Source organism: Microchirus variegatus (assembly GCF_963457635.1).
Source record: "Microchirus variegatus genome assembly, chromosome: 17".
Taxonomy (NCBI): domain Eukaryota; kingdom Metazoa; phylum Chordata; class Actinopteri; order Pleuronectiformes; family Soleidae; genus Microchirus; species Microchirus variegatus.
The window spans coordinates 19142336-19154182 of record NC_139818.1 but is presented as its reverse complement, the minus strand read 5'-3'; the positions used below and the strand labels follow the sequence as shown (position 1 = coordinate 19154182).

At 34.8% G+C, this 11847-nt stretch overlaps 1 protein-coding gene across 1 annotated transcript; it reads left to right on the top strand.

Annotated features, from left to right (window-relative positions):
- The first annotated feature begins 643 nt into the window (after positions 1-643).
- On the top strand, positions 644-6056 carry stub1 (STIP1 homology and U-Box containing protein 1). Its single transcript, XM_083903422.1, has 8 exons — positions 644-776; positions 1536-1765; positions 1956-2154; positions 2426-2591; positions 2679-2754; positions 2855-2911; positions 3682-3798; positions 4160-6056. Exons 2-8 carry the CDS (start codon positions 1652-1654, stop codon positions 4283-4285), a joined length of 855 nt encoding a protein of 284 aa, XP_083759548.1. The 5' UTR covers positions 644-776; positions 1536-1651; the 3' UTR covers positions 4286-6056.
- The last annotated feature ends 5791 nt before the right edge of the window (positions 6057-11847 follow it).

Genomic DNA, 11847 nt, shown 5'->3' with positions numbered 1-11847 from the left:
TCTATCTATCTATCTATCTATCTATCTATCTATCTATCTATCTATCTATCTATCTATCTATCTATCTATCTATCTATCTATCTATCTATCTATACAGTCTGTAGGCTGAGAACAGTGATCATTTGCACTGGTTTCAGTTTTGAGGTTTGAAGAAAACTTTGACAAGACAGCGCCATCTGGTGGCTGTTATTTTATGTTCCTCATATTATTCTACAAAGGCTGCAACCTGAGTGCAGGGTAAACTGTAAAAGTATGACATAAACACTGTAACTGTCAGTGAGGAAAACTAATATAATCTACCTTACAATAAAAAAGAAAACATAACATAACACCAGAACATCTTATAATCCATAGAATTTACAATGTGAGCAAAAATAATGAAACACGAAAAAATAAACATTAAAAAAAATAGCAATATCTGCCAAGAAAACTGAATCATTAGTGCAAAAATAACATTAAAATACAAGTGAACCATTAAACAAACACTTTGATTATTTGAGCATAGGTGTTATTTATTAGTATTGTAGTTCTTCACTAATTTTAAGGCATGAATGTGGTATGTAACTGTGAATTATTTTTTTTGCATATGCATTATGTGTCGCATAACCATAAGGATGGAGAAAAACGCGTCCTTTCGGCTTCCGTAGACGTCGCATAGGCTATTGACGTCAGCATAACAACAACCTGTCATGAAAGGGGAAAAATAATCGGTTTTCAGATTCAACATCGAAGCATTTCAAATCCATTTCACCTGTATGTAACATCACCTCCAAAAGGTAAGCGCTGTTAACCACGCGTCGCAGAAACGATCCGTTATGACACCAGTTGAAATGAAAGGACATTTTAGGCTATCTAGCAAACAGGCTAAACTAGCATTAGCCACTTTGTGTGTTTTTTTCTTACGAGGTTATCGCTGCTTTGATTTAAAAGCATTTGTAGAATTATTTACAGCGCATTAATATATGTACTCAAAGGGGCAATTGAACATATTCATATTTATTTGACCAAAGAGTAGACGGAGGTCTTTTTTATGGAGAAGCGATTACGGACAACATAGCTTAGTACGCTTGCTCAGCTAAATGGCTAATGTCTGACCACCACCCTCTTTATCGCTGTTAACCCAAGTCAGCGACGGTGTCAGTTTTGTCTCTGTGGTCGAACAATAATTTTGACTTTGCGTGTTTACAGCGTGTGACTGTTGACGTGTTTGTGTGTCGTTTTATAAATGCCTTCTGTAACGGAATGGAGCGTGAGCGTCAGCTTCCCTCATAGCTAGCTAGCTAGTTACCTAGCTGTGCTGCTGCCTGTGTCGATACAGCTGATGTCAGTCACATGAATAGTTAAACTGATGGCAGTCTGGCCACCTCGCCGTATTTTACAGCGGTGAGCACAGTCAGCGAATTAGTCCGATGCACGTTTGGATGGTAACGAGAAGCGCACCCGTTTCGCACTAAACGCGCATTGCAGTTGCATTGCAGCAAATGCACATGGGTGAACGTTGCCTTTATTTTACATGGACTGTGTCTCCGGTCTAGTGTGTGCCATCCAGGAGGGACAGGGCATTCTTGGACCTGTCAGTTAGCCAGCCGAAGAGACGGGGAACAGGATAGGGAAGCAGGGCGAGGCGGGCCCCGCGGAGCCGGCGGAGAAAATGGCCGGCAGCCCGGAGAAGAGTTCAACCGCGCAGGAGCTGAAAGAGCAGGGGAACCGGCTGTTCCTCTGTCGCAAGTACCAGGAGGCTGCTACATGCTACAGCAAAGCTATTGTGAGTAACTGTCACTCTACCAAAAATTATACTATTAAAATTATACTATATATATATATACTATATATATATAATTATACTATTGATGACTCCTGCTTCATTGCATTACATAATATAGCATTATTATGTGTATGTGAAGCCTTGTCTACAGTGTTGTGATTGTTACCATGCACTTGTTTTTGTCTCCCAGAACCGTAATCCATCTGTGGCAGTGTACTACACCAACAGGGCTCTCTGCCATGTGAAGCTGCAGCAGCATGACAAAGCTCTGGCAGATTGTAAGCACGCTCTGGAGCTGGATAGCCAGTCAGTCAAGGCCCACTTCTTCTTGGGCCAGTGTCACCTGGAGCTGGAGAACTATGATGAAGCCATTGGTAATCTGCAAAAAGGTAATTATTATGACTTTCTGAATAACAGTGAAGCCGTTTCATGTGTTGTGATGATATAAAAGCAGCTTGTTGTAGTGCTGAATTCTTTTCAGATCAGTGTTGACGTTAATTAACTTAAAGTATACACTGCCAGCATAATTTTCATCATTCTATAGGATGTTTTGTACATACACCATTTACAGATGTCTCTTGTTCAAATAACGCAATCTTAAGAAAACATTTTATAACGCAATCCATTGTTGCTGTGTTTTTAATGTTTTTGCTTTGACAGCATATAATCTGGCAAAGGAGCAGAGGCTGAATTTCGGAGACGACATCCCCAGTGCCTTGCGCATTGCCAAGAAGAAACGCTGGAACAGCATCGAGGAGAAGCGCATTAACCAAGAGAACGAGTTGCATGCTTATTTGACCAAACTCATACTGGCTGAGAAGGAAAGGTGAGGCAGTCACACATTACAGCATGAGCTGTAAAAAAATGATTTAAACCGAGCTGTAATTTTTCATAACTTTATGCTTTTGAGCAGAGAAGTTGAAGAATACAAAGAAAAGCAGGACGACAATCAAATTGAGGGTGAAACTGCCAAGATTGCATCAAAACATGTACGTTTTTCCCACATAGGACTTACCTTATCCACAATGCATTACACCGTTTGGATTGTATGTTAAACCTTATTAACATTTTGAACTGTATCATGCACAGGACAAGTACCTAATGGACATGGACGAGCTCTTCTCTCAAGTGGATGAGAAAAGAAAAGTACGTATGACATTTTACTCGTTCACTTCTTCACCTGAAGTTATCCCATCATTGAGCTAAATGCTGGATGTGTCACAAGTCAATCACACGGCTGTGGATGGAATGTGACAAATAGACTTGGCACATTTTCATCGCATTTTAACCACACATATGCACGCTCTGCCTACAAGTGTACACCTACTTCTCATTATCACCGTTGACATGGCAACAACCGAAATAGACGCACACACACACTTTCAAATATGTGTGTAGGTGCATCTCAAAAACAGTTTTGCGCTGTGTGAGTGAATCCTCTCTACTGTTGTACATTTACCTGTTCTGGTACTCGTCAAGATTACAGTGCATGTTCTTTTCATCCCAGGTTGTTGCTATGGTAACTGTCACTGTTTGTTTGCCCAAGCATGTAGAGATTAATGAATCAATGATTGTAGTTGTCATGTAAATGGCACTGTTCTGACTCCCTGCAGAATGTTTCTCTGCTGTATATGTTAAGTGTACAGCTGATTAATCCTGATGGAAGAATAGACATTATTTAAATATAGTCATGCACGGTGAACAATGTAATGATATTTTTAGTGTGAGCATTGCTGCTTTAATGCAGTGTTTAATCTAAACTTAGGCTGGCTGCTCTTTCTGGAACAAAGAAGACGTTAATGTGGAAATGTTTGCACGGCAGCCCTCAAAAAAACAACTGTAACCAGGGAAACAACAACATTATGTATTATGTTTGCATCAGTTTGACTCTTGCTGTGTTTTTGTTGTTTGCTCAGAAGCGGGAGATCCCAGATTACCTGTGCGGGAAGATCAGTTTTGAGCTGATGAGGGAGCCCTGCATCACACCCAGCGGCATCACCTATGACCGCAAGGACATTGAAGAGCACCTACAGGTAAAATGAAAAACTCCTGATTTTTTTTTTTGGTCCAATACAATTTGATATAAGCACTTATTATGTAAATATGGATTCATATGATCAGTACCGAAAACTATGATCCAGATTTGTCACCAGTGTCACATGATGTTATGTAATTTCTGTTCACGAAGAGCAAACTGAGGCAGAATAATAACATCAACAACAACAAAAGTTACGCACTACAGCTTTAAATTTTGTGTCAAAACCAAAAGAAAACACATTACGTTTTTTTATGACCACATATATAATATGTTTCGTATTTCCATGAGCTGTATTTCGAATACATATTTGCACATGCTAACACTTTAACATTTAATTTCCTCTTTGTTCTGTACAGCGGGTGGGTCACTTTGACCCTGTTACCAGGAGCCCTCTGACCCAGGACCAGCTGATCCCAAACTTGGCCATGAAGGAAGTCATCGATGCCTTTATCCAGGAGAACGGCTGGGTGGAGGACTACTGAGGAAAACACCCACCTCCTTTTACTCCAAAAATACCCCCATTATTCAACACAACACCTGGACAACTCAAGACTTTAGAGAACAGATCGCCCCCTTGCCTCGATATGTACTTTAAACAAGCGGGGAAAAGCCACACCATGGACTACCTAAGGGCAGCCATGTGTCCTGGTCTGCCTCTCCTCCCCACATTTTATCTTTGCTGTAAAACATCCTGCTCCCACTCTCTGAGGCTCAGTGTTCGTGGCCTGCTGCTCCCTTTAATGCCCTTATTCATCCATGTTTTTTCTACATTTCGGTAAACATCTCCCTCCTCCCTGCCATGCTGTTTCGAGTATTAAAGGCCTGACTCTTCTCTTTACTTAAAACAAGGGGCCATGTTCTCAGGTCTCTTCTTGCGTACCCTCTATATATCTGTCCCCCTTTCTCTGAGTGCCACAATCTTTGGAAAGCATCAGCATTGCACACCAGTGTTTCACTGATTCCACCAATATTTAGAAAAGAAAAAAGAATAACAATTGGTGGTAGAATTGATGGAAACATTGGCCTTTTATTTGGTGTTTACTCCAGTATTTCATGGTCATTTTTTTTTTAAAGAAGAAAGGAGCTTTTGCCCACTTCATAATGTACATTTGCTGAAGTGGCAACAAAATGCTGAAATACTATTCTCAACAAGGGAGACTAGTCTGGATGCTAGTTTTACACAATTATAATTGAAATATAATCAACAATAAGTTTGTCGTTGGTCATTTTAACATGTTGTGAGTCGACTAGCATGAACATGGCACAATTACCAAATCATGCCACCATACTGTAAGACTAAAATTGAGTTTTTTTCCCCCCTTTTTGCATATCAATCACACCCTATTATAGACAATTAAAATAATCTGAATGTATGCACAATTCACTCTTTGGGTTTGACAAACAATAACACAATGATGTGAGATTTACACAAAAAGCAGCCTCTGAACGGATATATATATATAAAAAAAAAAGAATGGCAAGGACTGCTGTGTAGAAAAAAAATGTTTTAACATTGCTGGATAATTATTGAATAATGTTGAAATGTTTGCAGAATGGTCTGTGCTGTCTGTGTCATTTAAAGAAACAAAACCATGCTTTTTTGCATTTGCTCCTTCAGTTTGCCCCGGAAGGTCAGTGTGGACGCTTACATCAAGCATGAGGTGAATTTTCTTTTCCCTTTTTGCAAAAAAACAGGAGAGTGGTTGTCACTTCCGTCAACTTTTTTTGCTGTCAAGTGTGTGCACCTTCTCCTCTGTGTCACAGTTATAGAGAAAATGGTTGTATCTGCTTGTGTAAACCAGTTGTATGTTTTTTATATGTCCTGTTACAAGGATTCGAGGTTCACTAGCATCACTGTACTAACCACCTATTTAAAATGCTGGAAGAGTGATGACCATCTTATCCATACCTCAGTCCAACTTTCGTGCACACTGGTTCGCTTTTTCCGTTCCATCCCATTAGTTTACAAGTTTTTTCGGCTGAATGTGTGTCTATGATGAGTTGGGCCTGTCTGGCTTGTGTCGGGGGGTGCAGGCACTGTAAATAGTTTGCTTGTGTATCTCAGATTTTATTTCTTTATAAAAAAGTAGGTATCTTTTCTTTTTCTTAAGAAATCCTAGAGCTTGAGAAACTGTATGAAATGTAGATATGTTAATAACATAATTGCCTGGTTCCATTATTGTTTTGTCCCTCTTCAACCCTGTACTTTGATTTTGTTGTGTTTCTGACTATTATGATTATCATTAAAGAGATACCAAGTATGAAAACAACTATGCAGCTTATTGGAAAAACCATCAGTTTACAGCATATGAACACTAAAGCAGCTCAATCCAAATTTTGGACAAATCTCTTTTTTGTCAAATTTTGGACGACATACTAGCCTGACTTTTTTGTCAAATTTTGGACAAACTGTGACTTTTTGTGATATTTTGATTGACATATAGTATGAGATTTTGACAAATTTTAGACGGAATACTCATGTATTACTTTCTTGGCAAATTTTGGACGACAAACAATAGTATAATATTTTGACAAGTTTTGGACGACATAATAATATCCCGACATAGTACAGTATGACGTTTTTGTCAAATTTTGGATCAAACATTTTTTTCAAAAAAATTGTAACATTTTTGTCGACATAGTATAGTATGACCTTTTTTTCAAATTTTGGACCAAATTTATTTTTTTCTCAAAAGTCGTCAAATTTGGACGACATGGTATAGTATTACATTGTAGTCAAATTTCAGATGATGTATGACAGTTTTTTCATATTTCAGACCAAAAATGTTGTAGAAAAAAATTGCCACATTTTGGAAGACATAGTATAGTATGACCTTTTTTTCAAATTTTGGACCAAATGTTTTTTTTACTAAAAAGTCATACAATTTGGACGACATGGTATAGTATTACGTTCTAGTCAAATTTCGGACGATGTATGACAGTTTTTTCATATTTTAGACCAAAAAATGTTTTTCAAAAAATTGCCAAATTTTGGACGACAAAGTATAGTATGACCTTTTTTTCAAATTTTGGACCAAATTTTTTTTTACTAAAAAGCCATCAAATGTGGAAAGTAAAAATTTCAGCTGGTGTGTAGCTCAGTTGGCAGAGCACATGACCTGTTTTTTCAATTGACGCTGTAGTTTTCTTTACAAGCACACCATGTTCGAATCCTGCACTGACTGGCCGTCTACCTCCTGTCATTAATCCCCCTTTTTCCTCTCCGTCTCACCTATGCTACTCATTACAGGCGAAAAAGCCCCAAAAAATATACTTTAAAAAAAGATCAAATTTTGGACGACATAGTATAGTATGACCTTTTTTCAAATTTTGGACCAAATTTTTTTATCTCAAAAGTTGTCACATTTGGATGATATAGCATAGTATTACGTTATAGTCAAATTTTGGACTAAATATGATGCTTTTTTAGACCAAAAAATTATTTTGAAAAAATATGTCAAATCCTTGACGACATAGTATAGTATGTAGTTTTTTCAAATTTTGGACCTAATTTTTTTGTTCTCAAAAGTTGTCACATTTGGATGATATAGCATCGTATTACGTTATAGTCAAATTTTGGACGACATATGACGCTTTTTTAGACCAAAAAATGATTTTGAAAAAAATGTCAAATTTGGACGATATAGTATAGTATGATGTTTTTTCAAATTTTGGACCACATTTTTTTGTTCTCAAAAGTTGTCACATTTGGATGATATAGCATAGTATTACGTTATAGTCAAATTTCGGACGACGTATGGCACTTCTTTAGACCAAAAAATTATTTTGAAAAAATATGTCAAATTCTGGACGACATAGTATAGTATGACGTTTTTTCTAATTTTGGACCAAATTTTTTTTTTCTCAAAAGCTGTCACATTTGGATGATATAGCATAGTATTACGTTATAGTCAAATTTCGGACGACGTATGACACTTCTTTAGACCAAAAAATGATTTTGAATTTTTGTTTCAAATTTTGGACGACATAGTATAGTATGTCGATTTTTCAAATTTTGGACCAAATTGTTTTGTTCTCAAAAGTTGTCACATTTGGATGATATAGCATAGTGTTACGTTATAGTCAAATTTTGGACTAAATATGATGCTTTTTTAGACCAAAAAATGATTTTTAAAAAATATGTCAAATTCTGGACGACATAGTATAGTATGACGTTTTTTTCCAATTTTGGACCAAATTTTTTTTGTTCTCAAAAGTTGTCACATTTGGATGATATAGCATAGTACTACGTTATAGTCAAATTTTGGACGACATATGACGCTTTTTTAGACCAAAAAATGATTTTGAAAAAAAATGTCAAATTTGGATGATATAGTATAGTATGATGTTTTTTCAAATTTTGGAACAAATTTTTTTGTTCTCAAAAGTTGTCACATTTGGATGATATAGCATAGTATTACGTTATAGTCAAATTTCGGACGACGTATGACACTTCTTGAGACCAAAAAATGATTTTGAAAAAATATGTCAAATTCTGGACGACATAGTATAGTATGACGTTTTTTCTAATTTTGGACCAAATTTTTTTTTCTCAAAAGCTGTCACATTTGGATGATATAGCATAGTATTACGTTATAGTCAAATTTCGGACGACGTATGACACTTCTTTAGACCAAAAAATGATTTTGAATTTTTTTTTCAAATTTTGGACGACATGGTATAGTATGTCGATTTTTGAAATTTTGGACCAAATTTTTTTGTTCTCAAAAGTTGTCACATTTGGATGATATAGCATAGTATTACGTTATAGTCAAATTTCGGACTAAATATGATGCTTTTTTAGACCAGAAAATGATTTTGAAAAAATATGTCAATTTCTGGACGACTTAGTATAGTATGTAGTTTTTTCAAATTTTGGACCAAATTTTTTTTTTCTCAAAAGCTGCCACATTTGGATGATATAGCATAGTACTACGTTATGGTCAAATTTCGGACGACATAGTATAGTATGACGTTTTTTTCTAATTTTTGACCAAATTTTTTTTTCTCAAAAGTTGTCACATTTGGATGATATAGCATAGTATTACGTTATAGTCAGATTTTGGACGACATAGTATAGTATGACATTTTTTATTTTAAATTAAGAGAAAGATAAATTCAGCTGGTGTTTAGCGCAGTTGGCAGAGCACATGACCTGCTTCATCAATTGACGCTGTAGTTCTCTTTACAAGCACACCATGTTCTAATCCCGCACTGACTGGCCCTCTCTCTCCTGTCATTAAGCCCCTTCTTACCTTTCCGTCTCAACTATGCTACTCATTACAGGCAAAAAAGCCCCCAAAAATATACTTTAAAAAAAATTCAAATTTTGGACAACAAAAAAACATAGTATGTCGTTTTTCAAATTTTGGACCAAATTTTTTTTTTCTCAGCAGTTGTCACATTTGGATGATATAGCATAGTACTACGTTATAGTCAAATTTTGGACGACATATGACGCTTTTTTAGACCACAAAATGATTTTGAAAAAAAATTTCAAATTTTGGACGACATAGTATAGTATGATGTTTTTTTCAAATTTTGGACCAAATTTGTTTTTGTTCTCAAAAGTTGTCACATTTGGATGATATAGCATAGTATAACGTTATAGTCAAATTTCGGACTAAATATGATGCTTTTTTAGAGCAAAAAATGATTTTGAAAAAATATGTCATATTCTGGACGACATAGTATAGTATGACGTTTTTTTCTAATTTTGGACCAAATTTTTTTTTCTCAAAAGTTGTCACATTTGGATGATATAGCATAGTATTACGTTATAGTCATATTTTGGACGACATATGACGCTTTTTTAGACCACAAAATGATTTTGAAAAAAAATTTCAAATTTTGGACGACATAGTATAGTATGATGTTTTTTCAAATTTTGGAACAAATTTTTTTTTCTCAAAAGTTGTCACATTTGGATGATATAGCATAGTACTACGTTATAGTCAAATTTTGGACGACATATGACGCTTTTTTAGACCAAAAAATGATTTTGAAAAAAATGTCAAATTTGGACAATATAGTATAGTATGATGTTTTTCAAATTTTGGACCAAATTTTTTTTTGCTCAAAAGCTGCTACATTTGGATGATATAGCATAGTACTACGTTATAGTCAAATTTTGGAGGACATATGACGCTTTTTAGACCAAAAAAATGATTTTGAAAAAAAATGTCAAATTTTGGACGACATAGTATAGTATGATGTTTTTCAAATTTTGGACCCAATTTTTTTTTGCTCAAAAGCTGCCACATTTGGATGATATAGCATAGTACTACGTTATGGTCAAATTTCGGACGACATATGACGCTTTTTAGACCCAAAAAATGATTTTGAAATTATTTTTTAAATTTTGGACGACATAGTATAGTATGATGTTTTTCAAATTTTGGACCAAATTTTTTTTTTCTCAAAAGCTGTCACATATGGATGATATAGCATAGTATTACGTTATAGTCAATTTTCGGACGACATATGACGCTTTTTAGACCAAAAAAATGATTTTGAAAAAAAATGTCCAATTTTGGACGACATAGTATAGTATGATGTTTTTCAAATTTTGGACCAAATTTTTTTTTGATCAAAAGCTACCACATTTGGATGATATAGCATAGTACTACGTTATAGTCAAATTTCGGACGACATATGATGCTTTTTAGACCAAAAAAAATATTTTGAAAAAAAAATGTCAAATTTTGGACGACATAGTATAGTATGATGTTTTTCAAATTTTGGACCAAATTTTTTTTTTGATCAAAAGCTACCACATTTGGATGATATAGCATAGTACTACGTTATAGTCAAATTTCGGACGACATATGAGGCTTTTTAGACCAAAAAAATTATTTTGAAAAAAAATGTCAAATTTTGGACGACATAGTATAGTATGATGTTTTTCAAATTTTGGACCAAATTTTTTTTTGCTCAAAAGCTGCCACATTTGGATGATATAGCATAGTACTACGTTATAGTCAAATTTCGGACGACATATGACGCTTTTTAGACCAAAAAAAATATTTTGAAAAAAAATGTCAAATTTTGGACGACATAGTATAGTATGATGTTTTTCAAATTTTGGACCAAATTTTTTTTTGCTCAAAAGCTGCCACATTTGGATGATATAGCATAGTATTACGTTATAGTCAAATTTCGGACGACATAGGACGCTTTTTAGACCAAAAAAATGATTTTGAAAAAAAATGTCAAATTTTGGACGACATAGTATAGTATGATGTTTTTCAAATTTTGGACCAAATTTTTTTTTGCTCAAAAGCTGCCACATTTGGATGATATAGCATAGTACTACGTTATAGTCAAATTTCGGACGACATAGGACGCTTTTTAGACCAAAAAAATTATTTTGAAAAAAAATGTCAAATTTTGGACGACATAGTATAGTATGATGTTTTTCAAATTTTGGACCAAATTTTTTTTTGCTCAAAAGCTGCCACATTTGGATGATATAGCATAGTATTACGTTATAGTCAAATTTCGGGCGACATAGGACGCTTTTTAGACCAAAAAAATGATTTTGAAAAAAAATGTCAAATTTTGGACGACATAGTATAGTATGATGTTTTTCAAATTTTGGACCAAATTTTTTTTTGCTCAAAAGCTGCCACATTTGGATGATATAGCATAGTATTACGTTATAGTCAAATTTCGGACGACATAGGACGCTTTTTAGACCAAAAAAATGATTTTGAAAAAAAATGTCAAATTTTGGACGACATAGTATAGTATGATGTTTTTCAAATTTTGGACCAAATTTTTTTTTGCTCAAAAGCTGCCACATTTGGATGATATAGCATAGTACTACGTTATGGTCAAATTTCGGACGACATATGACGCTTTTTTAGACCCAAAAAATGATTTTGAAAAAAAGATTTCAAATTTTGGACAACATAGTATAGTATGATGTTTTTCAAATTTTGGACCAAATTTGTTTTTTGCTCAAAAGCTGCCACATTTGGATGATATAGCATAGTACTACGTTATAGTCAAATTTCGGACGACATAGGACGCTTTTTAGACC

What these genes read in the sequence shown, in the direction of transcription:
- stub1 (XM_083903422.1), top strand. Translation starts at nt 1,652, where the DNA reads ATGGCCGGCAGCCCGGAGAAGAGTTCAACCGCGCAGGAGCTGAAAGAG. An exon ending in CCAAGATTGCATCAAAACAT is followed by an intron (nt 2,755 to 2,854) that starts GTACGTTTTTCC and finishes TATCATGCACAG; the next exon opens with GACAAGTACCTAATGGACAT. An exon ending in AAGTGGATGAGAAAAGAAAA is followed by an intron (nt 2,912 to 3,681) that starts GTACGTATGACA and finishes TTGTTTGCTCAG; the next exon opens with AAGCGGGAGATCCCAGATTA.